The sequence below is a fragment of the Stegostoma tigrinum genome, chromosome 3 (genome assembly GCF_030684315.1).
Source record: "Stegostoma tigrinum isolate sSteTig4 chromosome 3, sSteTig4.hap1, whole genome shotgun sequence".
Classification (NCBI taxonomy): Eukaryota; Metazoa; Chordata; class Chondrichthyes; order Orectolobiformes; family Stegostomatidae; genus Stegostoma; species Stegostoma tigrinum.
The window spans coordinates 57,030,032-57,045,785 of NC_081356.1; the positions used below are offsets into that span (position 1 = coordinate 57,030,032).

General features: G+C 41.8%; 1 protein-coding gene across 4 annotated transcripts in view; it reads left to right on the forward strand.

Moving 5' to 3' along the window:
• Positions 1 to 15,754, forward strand: part of fancc (FA complementation group C) — a 175,910-nt gene that overhangs the window by 40,475 nt on the left and 119,681 nt on the right. For all 4 annotated transcript variants that reach the window (XM_048528327.2, XM_048528328.2, XM_048528329.2 and 1 more), the window contains one exon: positions 5,728 to 5,812. In XM_048528327.2, coding sequence (XP_048384284.1) covers positions 5,728 to 5,812 — 85 coding nt within the window. The remainder of the gene's footprint in view (positions 1 to 5,727; positions 5,813 to 15,754) is intronic.

A 15,754-nucleotide genomic window follows, 5' to 3' on the forward strand; every position in this document is an offset into this window, starting at 1 on the left:
TTCAGTTTCATCCCTCACTCACTGAACTTTGCAGGACCTCATCTCTCTCTATAAAAACTGAAAGAACTGCAGATGCTGTACGTCAGAAACATAAGCCGAAATTGCTTCCAAGGCACAGCAGATCTGGCAGTATCTGCGGAGAGAAATCAGAGTTAATGTTTCAGGCCCAGTGACCCTTCCTCATAACAGCTGTCTTTCTGCCTATGACCTTGGTATCAATAGGGACCACAACCTTCAGTTGCTCACCCTACCCCCCCCCCCCCCCCCCTTCAGAATATGCCATGAGCACTCCGAGGCATCCTTGATCCAGGCACCAGCCAGTCAACACTCCATCTTGGAGTCTCATTTGTGACCGTAGTAACACTTATATGTGCCCCTAAACACTGAGTACCCTATCGCTGCTGCTTATCTGCAGGTTGACCTTCCCTGTGCAACAGCGCTAATTGTAGTGCTGCAGAGCTGGTTGCTTTTTTTGCCGAGAGGCCACCACCAACAGCTGTATTCAAAATGGTATACCTGTTTGAGAGGGGAATGGCTACAGGGAACTCAGCACTGCCTTACCCATGCTTACTCGTATTCCTGGTGATCATGCAACTCTTCTTTGTTTGTGTACACCTTAATGATGGCATGACCAGCTCGCTAAACGTGCTATTCACGACAGTCTCAGTTGCATCGATGCTCCTTAGTGAGCTTATCTGAAGCCCGAAGTGCACCATCCAGCAAATCAGAAGCTGCACCTGAACACACGTTCCGCATACATAGTCAGCATGGGCACTGGAAGTCTCCCTGTTTCCCATATCCTGCAGGAGGAGTATTCAACAGGCCAAGTTCCGCCAGTTCAAACTGTGTCATCTACAGACAATAATTCAGGACTGATTTCACAACTGTACTCACTAGTACCAAATTCGAGTCTTTACAATTTCTATCACTAGCAGACTACAACTACAAAAAGTGAGGTTTTGTTATTGTCAAAAATAATTCTTTATCTTATATCATTTGTATATACAAATATATAATTAAAATAATGTGTACAGCCTATGGAATCTGAAGACCAATCAAACATTGAAATTTGGCATTCCCTCAATTATAAAAAAGCCCAAGTCATTTCTTACTTCTACAGGACTACATTAACATACATTTGAGGCACCACGAGGGTCTGATAACTAAATGAACCCCATTATAATTTGGCCCAAAGACTTTAGACAGTGGGAGAATCTTTCTCCATTGCACCTGGCAGCAGCTGCCCTGAGCTTTCATGCATCTCTCATCAGCACATCATCCTGGAACGTGGAATATGGCAGTATGAAACACTCTTTGCACTGGAAAACCAATGAATGTTGGGCAGACCAAGAGTGTCTTTCACCAAATTGGTTATCCTGCCCAGGCACAATTGATGTTTGTCTCGAACTGCGTCCTGGGGAACAGACCATAGAGCACGTTGTATTGTGTCAAGGAGCTGTTCAGGACAAACCTCGATTTTTAAAAACTAACGCATCCCTCTCCAGAACTTCTTTGCAATGACTCTCTCTCTCCAGGCCCTACTCACGCAGTCTGGAAACCTGCCTCATGAGCAGCCAAGCCTATATCTCTGATCCCCCTTTTCAGTTTTGGTGGATGAAACGATTTTTCCCAGCATCCTCTAGTCCTGAGCCCAAAAATTCTTTCTGGCGTTCTATTGTAGTGCCGAGGGAATGCTTCACTATTGGATATGTATCTTTGGATGCAGTGTTAAAACTGGGCTCTATCTGCTTGTTGGTTGAGAAACCAAATATCTAATTTTGTTATTTTGAAGAAGAGCAGCAGAGTCGTCCCCAAAATCCTTTTTTTAAAATTAACTCATAGGTTATGTGCATTGTTGGCAGGGCCATCATTTATTGCCCTTGCCTGCTTGCCGTTACAAAGGTGGTGGTGAGCAACCTTGTTGAACTACTGAAGTCCATGTGTTGCAGGTTGACTCCCCCACTGTCCTTAGGGAGGGAGTTCCAGGATTTTGAAACAGCAGTAGTGAAGCAGCGGTGACATATGCGGCCAATATTTAATCCTTAATTAGCATCACAAATGCAAGTTATTTGGTCATGAATCAAATTGTTGTTTGTTTGTGGTATGTAATTGGCTGTCATATTTTCTTTATGACAAAAATAACTAGCTTTTTTTAGAAGGTATTTTATTAGCTGTGAAGTACTTTGAGCAGTCAGTGGTCACAAAAAGTGCAATACAAGTGCTCTTTTTTTCACTAAATGTCTTTTTTTAACCATTAATCCCCTAATCTCTGTGGCCAACAGTTATTCCCCGACTGATATTATTAGACTGATTGTTTAGCCATTTTCGTATTGCCATTCGTGGGACCTTGCTGTGCATAAATTAGCTGCGTATCTTCAATATTATATAATGATCACCCTTCAAAATACTTAAAAGAACAATATAAACGCAAATGTTTATTTTTCTGGAGCTCCCTCACTTATCTCCCTGAGCCATTCTCTTACACTTAATAGATCACATGAAGCCCTCTACCATTAGTGTTTGTAATACTTGCAAATCTTTCTTTGTTTCGTTTAGTTCAAAGAAAACTATTTATTCTCACAATTACAGCCATTTTTGTTCTAGCTCATTGGTTTCCCACTTTACTTGGCATTTGTGATGCCATTTCCTTTAACATTATGCTGTATGCTATCTCCTGTTTACCGTGGATGTTCATAGTGCAAAAAGAATTTCTGCTCATTTTAAGGTATATTCTGGTGTTGTGTAAGACTAAATAGATCTTTGAAGAAATAGGAACTTAAGAAATAGGAACTGGAGCAGGCTGATATGCCCCTCCAAACCTGCTCTGCCTTTTGGTTGGATCAAGGCTGATCCAACATTCCTCCTGTCCCCTTTCCTGTGTCTTCCCCAAAGCACTCGATTCCCCTACTGATCAAGAATCTTGCAAGACAGTAATGTAACTGTCCTATTTCTACACCTCACCACACCCACAAGCCCATTGTTTTATTGTAGATATATCTGTTAGCCATAAGACCATAAGACATAGGAGTGGAAGTAAGGCCATTTGGCCCATCGAGTCCACTCCGCCATTTAAATCATGGCTGATGGGCATTTCAATTCCACTTCCCTGCACCCTCCCCATTGCCCCGATTCCTTGTGAGATCAAGAATTTACCAATCTCCGCCTTGAAGACATTTAACATCCCAGCCTCCACTGCGCTCAGTGGCAATGAATTCCACAGGCCCACCACTCTGGCTGAAGAAATGTCTCTTCATTTCCATTTTAAATTTATCCCCTCTAAGTCTAAGGCTGTGCCCATGGGTCCTAGTCTCCCCGCCTAACGGAAACAACTTCCCAGCGTCCACCCTTTCTAAGCCATACATTATCTTGTAAGTTTCTATTAGATCTCCCCTCAACCTTCTAAACTGTTATGAATACAATCCCAGGATCCTGAGGCGTTCATCGTACGTTAAACCTAGCATTCCTGGGATCATCTGTGTGAATCTCCGCTGGACACGCTCCAGCGCCAGTATGCCCTTACTGAGGTGTGGGGCCCAAAGTTGGACACAGTATTCTAAATGGGGCCTAACTAGAGCTTTATAAAGTCTCAGAAGCACAACACTGCTTTTATATTCCAACCCTCTTGAGATAAATGACAACATTACATTTGCTTTCTTAATCACGGACTCTACCTGCAAGTTAACCTTTAGAGACTCCTAGACCAACACTCCCAGATCCCTTTGTACTTCTGCTTTCCGAATTTTCTGACCGTTTAGAAAATAGTCCATGCTTGTGTTCTTTTTTCCAAAGTGCAAGACCTCGCATTTATAGCAGTTATAATGCTGATAAAATTTAAAGTGCGTAGCAGAAAAGTAGCTTTTTAATTCTATAGTTCAGTTATTGGACACTGTAATATTTTTGTTGTATTTCAATTTAACAAGAGCAATAAAGCTGACCTCTTTTTACACGAGATGAGAAGAATATGAAATTTAGAGTCCCTGGATAGTCAAATGTACTGTGATTGCTTTTTAATTTTAGGAAATATAGAGAGGCAGCAATATTGCTGTCAAATTTACTTGTTCCGACCATCGAGTCCAATCACCTCACAGGACTGGACTTAGTCTGACCCCTCCCCTTGCCAGAACCAAACCCTCCCCAATCTCAGCTGGACTCAAATCTAAGCTAAACACTTACCTGCCACCCTGTGATCTTGCGCCCTGGCACCCCCTCCTCAAGCTGGCATTTACTCCACACCACCTGGCACCCTAACAACCTGGTATTCTACCATTGTCCAAAGGTAGATAGGAAAGTGAGTAGCGAAAAGAACATTGAGTGGGTAAAGATCTGGCAAATGGATTACAATGTGGGAAAGTGTGAAATTGTCCAATTTGGCAGAAAGAACTGGACCTCTTGTTGGATTCTTCCCCACATCTCACCATAGTCCAGGTTGCTCAGACTTTTTTCACATTCTGCCTTTGGGGTGTAGAATGCAGGACATAACACCAGCTCTTCACCGGAGGCTTACTGATGATGTTACCTAGAATGGTGACGAAATGTCTGAAAACTAACCTTACAGCTCAGCGAGCAAACTCACATCCAGTTGCAATGGATATTTTTATTTCTTTATAGCATGCAGCTATCACACTTAATTTTGACTAGTATGATGTTTTAATTGAAGGAGCCAATTACAAAGCTTTCTCGAGTGAAAGAGAGACATTTTATTACCTACTAACCAAAGATGAAAAAACATACAAGATCACGCACATGCACATGGTTTCCTGAGTTACATCAGTCTGTTTCTTTGTATTTCTAAGCGGCTCTGTGTCATCTTCTATAAAGACAAATGCAAAGTGAGTATTTAGCTTCTCCTCCGTTTCTCTGTTCTCAACTATAAATTCTTCTGTGTCCACCTATAATCAGCTCACGTTCGTACTATCTAATCTTTTTCTTTTCACAAATTGAAAACCTATTACAGTTTGTCCTTGTGTTTCTCACTAGCTTGTAATCATACTCTGTTTTCTCTTCCATTATAAGCTTTTTGGCTATCCTTTGTTAAGTTCTAAATTGTTCTCAATCCTCAGGCCTACCATTTTTCTGAATCCTTATAAACACTGATATAATGCAGTTTTAAATGTATTTAATATCTCACAGTTGACTCACCTTTGTAGTTTGTGTGTCTGTGCGTTACATCAGTGTATATCTCTGTCATACCATGCATTGTTTATTTAAATACTAGCCATTGCCTATCTAATATCAAAACTTGTAGTGTATTTTCTAATCCACCATAGACAATGTGCCCCTCATACCTTCATAATTTCCCTTGTTAGCGCCTAGTTTCAGAATGAACTATATCACATTTGAGCATCATGTGAAATCATATTATGGTCATTATTTCCCTGAGGCTTCTTTGATATTCTTCTTTGATATTTATCAATTCTATCCTTCTCTGCTTGAAGTTCTGTCTGTCATGGTTATGTTTCACAAAGATTGTTTGTGCTTAATAGTTGCATTGTATGTGTTTATTGGGGATAATATCAACTTGGAAATACAATACTGATATGTGCATCATATGGGTTCAGCTTCTATTGTTTGTTTATGTACAGTCATCAGCAATTACCTTTTTTTATAGAAAAATAAAATTCAACCAGAAGCAGTTTCTTGATATTTTCACATTAGTATGGTACAATTCTTTGCAATGACTAATGTTTGTCTTGCATAAATAGTAATATGTGCCACCTCTCGTTACAGAGCACAACTTCAGTATTAAAATCATTCCCACTGATTGGTCAATTACTGGGCAGACTGTGTTGGAATCCATTTGTTGTAGCAGATGGTAAGTTTACAAAGATCTTCAGGCAAAGTTGTTTTTCTTCAAAAACTCTTTGTGAACTGGAGGCAAGTTCACAGAAGGAAACTGATTGTTTCAAAGATTTCTCATTGTGATTTAAGATGTTATATTGTAAACAATGCTTTTTTGTCTTTAAACTCTTGTCCTTGCTTAGTTATAAATCATATTTTTCAAATACTGAATATTATAAATTAGCCCTTTATAAAGTGTGATTGCTTGGAGAGGTGATGTCTAGTTTATCACTAGAATATCGCTTTGAATGGAGTTAAATCATTTTACATACTAATATCAGATTTACCAAGTTCTTTGTGGTTGATACACTGTAAGAGCATTTCCTGTAATTCTGCAAAGATGAATTGTGGCAGAAGGCTGCTTAATTTTGGTCAGAAAAATCAAGTAAAGATATTCTGAACTAGAAAAGGTTAATTTCGTAGAGCTAACAACGGTTTTGCCAGGTCACCTGACTAAAATGGTATTTGGTTTTTCTCTTTACAGGTGCTGCTAGACCTGCTGAGTTTCTCCAGCATTTTGGTTTTGCAACCAACTTCACAATGTTATTAGCCAAACTTCAATAATGAGACATAGTAAAATCTTACTATCAAAGCATCGTGATGATGAAAAGACATTATATTCTTATTGTCCTGTAGTTTTGATTGTGAACTGAATCATCAAATTATTAGAATCCCTGTAGTGTGAAAACAGGCCATTTAACTCATCAAATCCATGCTGACACCCCACCCCGAACAGCATCCCACCCTACTACCCTACTCCTGTAACCCTGTGTTTCCCTTGGCTAAACCACCTAACCAACACATCCATGGACACTATGAGCAATTTACCATGGCCAATCCACCTAACTTGCAAATCTTTAGACTGTGGGAGTAAACCAGAGCACACAGAGGAAACCTACACAGATGAGGGGAGAATGTGCAAATTCTACACGGAGAGTTGCCGGAGGATGGAAGTGAATTCGGGTCCCTGGTGATGTGAGACAGGAGTGCTAATCACTGAATCACTCTGCTGCCCCAAGCTCCAGAAGTGGACTAAAACAGGAAAAAAAACCTGGGATTGTTAATACCTTTTATATTGGGGTTACAATGGTGGTTAGATCGAGCCCAGTCATATACTTTTCTATAATAAAACAAAGAACTGCAGATGTTGGAGATCTGAAATAAAACAGAAATTGATGGAGAAATTTAGCTGGTCTGAGAGGATCTGTTATGAGGAAGCAGAGTTAACTGCTGACTCTTCATCAGAACCGACAACAAGTAGGAAAAAGTGCTATTTGTGCTGAAGACAGGGTTGGAGGCGAGTTAATGGAGTAGTGGAGGAGGGAGAGGTTGGTGAGTGGACAGGTGGAGACCAAGCCAATCATGATTATTTCACCCAATTATTTGTCCCAATTATTTCTTGACTAATATAGAACTGTCACCAGTTCCCTAGTTCCATTAGGTCTTGGAAGTCACGGTCAGACCCTACTTGATAAGAACATTTTTTCTTTATGTTAAATAAATCAGTACATAGAATCTAACAAATGACTGTTTGTAGTAAGGAAAATATGACTACTTCTCGCCTGAAAAACAACAGCCACCTGATCAAACTTACTGTAAAAGCACTTCCTAGATGCTCAAAATGTACCAGCTAGAAAGACAATAAAAGGATAATCATAGAACCACATCAACTACATGTAGGAGAGCATAGGATTCTGAGGGGTGACCTTAGAAAGGTATATAAAATCATGAGATTCATAGATATTGTGGATAGCCAACAGCTTTTCCCCATGGTAGGCAAGTCCAAAACTGGAGGGCGTACACTTAAGGTGAGAAGGGAAAGATACAAAAGACTCCAAAGGGACAGTTTTTTCCACACAGTAGGTGATGAATGTCTGAAACTGGCTGTCAGTGGTAGTGGTGGAACAGAATGCAGTTTTGTCCCTTAAGAAACATTTAGGGAGGTACATGGATGGGATAGATATGGACCAAACGCAGGCAAATGGAACTAGTTTAAATTGTGAAAACTGGGCGGCATGCGCAAGTTGGGCTGATGAGCCTGTTTCCATGCTGTAAACCTCAATGACTGTGTAATCACAAGAAACAAACCTACCAACTACAAATATATATTCACAGTTATCTTTTTTTAGTTCCAAATGTCCTTTTTCCCAGTACTTCTAATATTTTCCTAGCGCTTGCACCTTTTTGTAAAGCTATCAGATGGCTGAACACTCTACCCACTGTCCCCCCACCCACCCATTTCAATTTGGAGATATCTCTATTCTTCAGTACCTGTTTCAAAAATGCATTTGTGATCCAAAGTCTTTTGACAAACATGAATTTTGTCGAATGTTATGTTATCCAATAGTGACTTCAGGGTATTGTTGCTCAGTCTGTTTTTAAAATTTGTCCAAAGCTTTTGCTAAGAAAAATGCCACATGCTGCCTCAACAAGAAAAGTTTTTGCCAGTAGGTTCATTTAATTCTTGTTGTGGTATTTTTAACTTCCTAAGACACAGCATTTACCTCCCTCTTCCAAACAAAAACCCTATGTACTTCAGCTAACAACATGTGGAGCTGGAGGAATGCAGCAGGTCAGGCAGCGTCAGAAGAGCAAGGAAGCTGACGTTTCGGGTCTGGACCTTTCTTCAGACCCTTTTCTGAAGGAGGGTCCAGACCTGAAACGTCCGCTTTCGTGCTCCTCTGATGCTGCCTGGCGTGCTGCATTCCTCCAGCTCCATGCCTTGTTATCTCAGACTCCAGCATCGGCAGTTCCTACTAACTCTGTACTTCAGAGTTTTGGGTATAATGCATCACTAAAAGTAACAAGTTTTATGTTCCGAGTATCACCCAATGACAGAAATTTTAATATACAATTTTCAATTTTAAATTTTTTTCAATATTTCGTTCATCCAAACAATATCTTCACTTTGAGGTTTTCTGTTGTCATACTCAAATCTAACAACTGTTGGAATACTCGGTGCAATCTGGTCTCTCTGCCTTAGGATGCTGTGAAACTTGAAAGGGTTCAGAAAAGATTTACAAGGACGTTGCCAGGGTTGGAGGGTTTGATCTATAAGGAGATGCTGTTTTCTCTGGAGCGTTGAAGGCTGAGTGGTGACCTTGGAGGTTTATAAAATCTTGAGAGGCATGGATAGGGTAAATAGACAAGGTCTTTTCTTCAGGGTGGTGGAGTCCAAAACTAGAGGGCACAGGTTTGATGTGAGAGTAGAAGGATCTAAAAGGGACCAGTGGCTTTGTTTTCAATCGTGACCAAGATTAGTGGGTGGCAAAAATAGCCTCTGTATTGAGCATCTGCAGTGGCACAGTTTGAAACGGTGATAGATTCCAAAGTACAGTTTAACAGTAGCCTCTTTTATACACTGTTTTTACATACATTAAAATTTTAGCACTATCGTGTCACATAGTTCTATCATTTGAACACAAGTTTATGTGACATCTGTCCTAGGGAAGCAGGAGATGGTTTAAGCACTTGCTAAACGCTGGCTATTACTTCTGATGGGATTAGAATCTGCCAATGTGGTATACTGCATCCACTGTACCCGGTGTGGCTTCCTCTACATTGGGGAAACCAAGCGGAGGCTTGGAGACCACTTTGCAGAACACCTCCGCTCAGTTCGCAACAAACAACTGCACCTCCCAGTCGCAAACCATTTCCACTCTCCCTCCCATTCTTTAGATGACATGTCCATCATGGGCCTCCTGCACTGCCACAATGATGCCACCCGAAGGTTGCAGGAACAGCAACCCATATTCCGCTTGGGAACCCTGCAGCCTAATGGTATCAATGTGGACTTCACCAGTTTCAAAATCTCCCCTTCCCCAACTGCATCCCTAAACCAGCCCAGTTCGTCCCCTCCCCCCACTGCACCACACAACCAGCCCAGCTCTTCCCCTCCACCCACTGCATCCCAAAACCAGTCCAACCTGTCTCTGCCTCCATAACCTGTTCTTCCTCTCACCCATCCCTTCCTCCCACCCCAAGCCGCACCCCCATCTACCTACTAACCTCATCCCACCTCCTTGACCTGTCCGTCTTCCCTGGACTAACCTATCCCCTCCCTACCTCCCCACCTATACTCTCTCCACCTATCTTCTTTTCTCTCCATCTTCGGTCCGCCTCCCCCTCTCTCCCTATTTATTCCAGAACTCTCACCCCATCCCCCTCTCTGATGAAGGGTCTAGGCCCGAAATGTCAGCTTTTGTGCTCCTGAGATGCTGCTTGGCCTGCTGTGTTCATCCAGCCTCACATTTTATTATCTTGGATTCTCCAGCATCTGCAGTTCCTATTAACTCTGGGATTAGAATGTCTGCCTGGTCTGAGTTTGCATAATTAATAGGTGTTTGCCCTTTTGTCTTTAAAGCTAGTAATGTTGGTTAAAAAAAATTTATATGACCTAAATAAGTGAGAATTTATACATTTTCTAAATAAAAGTATAGAGGATATTAAACTGATCTCCTGCAGCTGGGTCATGTGATTTCATTTCCTACTACTGGTTTTGACAGTTCTCTCACGTTCATTCATGCAGTTTCACAGAAGTGCTGTTTGATACTAAGTTTCTTAAAGTGGGTGGTGGCCATATCTAATTTGTATTTAAAAAGCATAAATCCGTATGTTAGTAGAAGTTGGTAGCTCTAAATAATTAAAAATAAGAATTACAGTGTGATAGAAATATGTAGTGTATAAAGAAATTTCAAAGAGATAAAAAGTAGCAAGACAGTAGGGATAGAGATAGTAGGAACTGCCAATGCTGGAGTCTGAGATAACAAGGTGGTAGGGTTCCAAGGCAGACTAAGAGGTGCCTCCAGTTTTCGGGTGGCATTGCTGTGACACAAGGACCAACCCCCGCCCCAACTTCCAACCTACACTCGCCTTTACTAGCTTTATCCTCACCTCCATCCTCACCTCCTTAGCCTGTCCGTCTTCTCTCCCACCCATCTGGTCCACTATCCACCTTCTATCACACCCCTCTATCTTTATTTTAGAGCCCCCTTCCCATCCCTTATTTCTGAAGAAGTGTCCAGATCCAAAATGTCAGCTTTCCTGCACCTCTGATGCTGCCTGGCCTGCTGTGTTCCTTCAGCTCCAGAAAGTAGGGACATGCTGGTAGAAGAAACTGTTTGATATCCTACAGCCTATTCAGGTCTGGAGAGATGGTTACTAAGAGCTAATTAATATTATAATCTTTCCATAGTTTCAAGTGAATTATGGAAACGTGATGGTGGGGGATGGCATTACTCTGAGTAGGTTACTGTATTAATACTTATTCAGGGGTATCCTTTGATGGAGAAGCAGGTCCAAACGCTGTTTGCAATATGGGACTGGTAAGAATTGAAAGATGTAAAGTAATGGCAATGGGTTGGCAGCCTAGGAAGGAATGTCTAATTTGGTTCATCTTGTAAGAGTAAAATGTAGTACAAAAATGCAACTTTATGAATGAATGGATGGGTGGAAATGTGGTAGAGTAAAAATAGAGCGCCTGTGAGTGATCAGAGATAATGGGAACTGCAGATGCTGTAGAATCCGAGATAACAAAGTGTGGAACTGGATGAACACAGCAGGCCAAGCAGCATCTTAGGAGCACAATGCTGCTTGGCCTGCTGTGTTCATCCAGCTCCACACTTTGTTATCTCGCCTGGGAGTGAGTTGGTAAAGGGAATCATAATATAATATCTCACAGAGGGACAACATTTTCACACAGTGGTCTGTGTGTGTCTGTGTGGAATGAGTTGCCAGAGGAAGTGATGGAGGCTGGTACAATGTTTAAGAGGCATCTGGATGGGTATATGAATAGGAAGGGTTTAGAAATTTTTGCAAAGATTTGTAGCTGGTTGTAGGCTTGCTTGTTGAGCCAGTGTGTTTGGCTTACAGACGTTTTGTCACCCTGACAGGTAACATCATCAGTGTGCCTTCAGTGTGGGGTTGGTATTCTGTCCCACTTGTTATTTATATGCCTAGGTTTGCTGGGGTGATTGGCATTACTTCCAGTTCTGTTTTTCAGTGGTTTGTGTATTTGGTCCAGTTCAATGTGAATCTTGATGGAATTCTGAATGAATGCCAGGCCTCCAAGAATTCCCTGGCATGTCTCTGTTTGGCTTGTGCCATTATGGATGTATTGTACCAGTTGAATTTGTGTCCTCCTTTGTCCATGTATATTGAGACCAGCTTGAATTGGTCATGTCTCTTGGTGTTTGTGTATCGTTATTGTTACTTTTCTTCCAGTTTGGTCTGTATAATGTTTTTCACAGTCTGTGCATGGCATTTTGTATGTTATATTAGTTTTATTGGTTGTGGGTCTGGGATCCTTTATGTTCGTCAATGGTTGTTGGTTTATGGGCTATGCTGATACCTAGGGATCTGAGGAGTCTTGGGGTCATCTCTGATATATAGCAGGATGACTAGTGTCTGGCCATGCTCTGCCTCCTTGTTGTGGTCAGTCGTGGAGATAACAGTGGATTGTGCTTTTGGGGTATCCATTCCTTTTAAAATCTCTGTATAAGTGCTCCTGTTCTGCTTTGCGCAATTCCGGGTTGCTGCAGTGTGTTGTGGCCTTTTTGAATAATATCCAGATGCAGCTCAGTTTATGGGTATTGGGGTGGTTGCTGATGTAATTAAGTATCTAGTCTGCATGTGTGGTCTTTCTGTGTACGATAGTCTGGAGTTCCCTGCTGTTCTTGCGTTCTACTTTTATGTTTAGGAAGGGTAGTTGGTTATTGCGCTCCTCTTCTTTTGTGAATTTTATTCTGGCGAGGATGTTGTTTATGTGGCAGTGGGTTTCTTCTAGTCTTGTGTGTTTGATAATCATGAAGGCGGACTCAGAGTTTGGGTTGTAAATTGGGGAGCACTGTTCATTCTAGCCTTTGCATTACTGCTTCTGCAGTTGGTTCTGGTATTGGGAATTCTGTTGGTGTTTTGTTGATTTGTTTGAGTACACCAGTCATTAAAGGTGAAGTGGGTTGTAGGCCACAGATCCAGCAGTTTCAGGGTGCTGTCCTTGTTGACGCTGGCAGTGTCGTGGGGTGCCTGCCTTCCTGATTTGTCCAGCAGTGTGGCAATTGTCTCTTTGGCCAGCTGGATGTTTATGCATGTAAATTGTGCTGTTACATTGAAGGATATTGTTATCTCATCCTCTTCTATTCTGGCATGCTTGATGATATTGAGGAATTCTTGGGATGAGTGGATTGAGTGGGTAGCGTTGTCAACTAAATATTTCAGTTTCTGTTATAGTTCTTTGCCTAGCCTATACGTTGGCGTACCTGATAGTGAGACAGTGGGTCGGAGCGGGAGATGCCTGATTTGAGTACCTTGGTTGATGTGCCTGTGGATTGTTAAGAGGATAGATGAACAGAACGGCCACAGAATGATGAAGGTCATGATCAACGATGCCCACAGCTGCCTCCACAAATGCGAGTGGGAAACTGCATGTCAAAAAGCTCTGTACTCAAATGCATCTGAGCAGGAATGGACATCCACACTGGAACAAGCTATCAGCATATAACAGCAAAAGACCAAAACAAAGAAAAGAATAGCGCTTCAAGGAAAACTATCCAAAATCACCCATATCAATGATGCGGACAACACAGGTTCATGGATTAAAAATATCTTGGACAAACCACTTACGAACACTGAGAAAATCATCCGAGTGCCGCGGACTGAATTATAACTACAGAGATGCCAATAAGGCCGACTTCCTGGCTGTGCTTGAATCGATATGGAAGAGCAACAGACTCACAGAGGAAGTCCAACAGACCATCAGACAGACAATAGACCCAACACTGAGCAAAAAAGGAAAGTGGAACACATTCAACACAAGAGAGGAAAGCCCTGGAAAGACTCGGAAAAAGACTGGCACATTGTAATCTAACCAGCAGACAAAGGACACATGACAGTAATCCTCAATAGAACCCAATACATGGAGAAAGTTAATGCACTACTAGCAGATACCAATACCTACCAACTGATGGTGGTAGGCCTGAAATCACAGTTAGGAAACCGGATCACAATGACCTTGAAGAAATTACAGAAATCCGAAGAAATCAGCAAGACAGATTACTAACAACTGAAGCTAGAGGGATCCAACACACCCCGATTCTACAGATAGCGCAAGTAACACAAAGCAGGGGTCCACCTCAGACCCAATGCCTCACTACCAGGAACAGCAACATATAGATTTGCCAAAGAACTACAACAGAAATTGAAATACTTGGTGGATAACACTACCCACTCCATCCACTCATTCCCATGAATTCCTCAACAGATCAAGGACATCAGGATAGACAAGGTGATGATGACACCCTTTAACATAACAGCGCTATTTACGTTCATAAACATTGACCTAGCCAAAGAAACCATTGCCACACTGAAGGATGAATCAAGTAAGCAGGCAACCCCGGACACCAACAGCATCAATAAGGACACCACTATGACATGACTAGATCTGTGCCTCATAACTCACTTTGCCTTCAACGACGGCATATACAAATAAATCAACGGAACACCAATGGGATGCTCAATATCAGGACTGATTGCAGAAGCAATAAGGCAGAGGTTAGAATGAATAGCGCTAGCCAATATACGACCCAAACTTTGGGTCCAATATGTAGATGACACAAAACTAGGAGAAGCCCACTGACACACCAACAACATCCTCACCGGGTTAAAATTCACGAAAGAAGATAACGACAACCAACTACCCTTCTGGACATAATGGTAGAATGCAAAAACAACGGGGAGCTCCGGACTAGAGTATGTAGAAAGACCACATATAGGAACCAGATACTGAATTACACTAGCAGCCACCCCAACGTCCACAAACAGAGCTTCTCTGGACACTGTTTAAATGAGCCACAACATATTGCAGCAACCGCGGAACAATGGAAAGCAGAACAGGAGCACCTATACAGAGTCTTCAAAAGGAATGGATACCTGAAAAGCACAACCCACTGTTACCTCTAGGATGGACCACAACAGGAACACACGACACAATCAGAATTACTTAGCACCTTATACATCAAGGACATTTCAGAGATGACCACAAGACTACTCAGACCCCTCAGTATCAGAGTAGCCCACAAACTAACAACCACGCTACGGCACTCACTGACTAACATAAAGGATCCCATACTCAAAACCAGCAAAACTGGTGTAATACACAAAACGCCGTGCAAAAGACTGTGAGAAACACTATATAGACCAAATGGAAGCAAATTCACTATACAGATACATGAGCACCAACAAGCCACCAAGAGACACGATCAATTCTCACTTATCTCACTACACATGGACAATGAGGGACATGAGTTCAGCTGGGACACACAACCATGATTGCAAACAGAAACACACCAGGGAATTCCTGGAGACTGGCATTCCAACTGGAACTCCATCAACAAACACGTTGGAATACACCCTGTGTACAAACCACTGAGAAACAGAACTGGAAGTAATATCAACCATCCCAGCAAACTGAGGCATATAAATAAATAACAAGCGAGACAGAACGCTGACACTTTATCGGAGGCACGCTAATGATGTTACCGAGCAGGGTGACAAAACATTTGCACCCACACCCACTGGCTCGGTGAGCATGTCTACAAACTTTAATTAATTTGTTTTCTAATTTGTTCATAGCCGCTAATACTTCCTGGTCATGTCTGATTTTGTTCCTGACGATATTCCTTAACCTTGTTAAGCTATGCCCTCTTCATTGCCCGCTATTTTCTATGGACTATCTCTGTTTTATCCTTCTCTCCTATTAAATTGATTCTTCTCCATGTTTTGTAATCTTTTTCTAGGGACATTCTCTCTGGGGGTACTATTTGAGCATTAGACGACATTTTTTTGCCTTCCAGTTTTGTGCTTTGTGTTCCCAATTCATGGACCTCACCTCCTGCTCACATCATGAACATTCAACTACTTG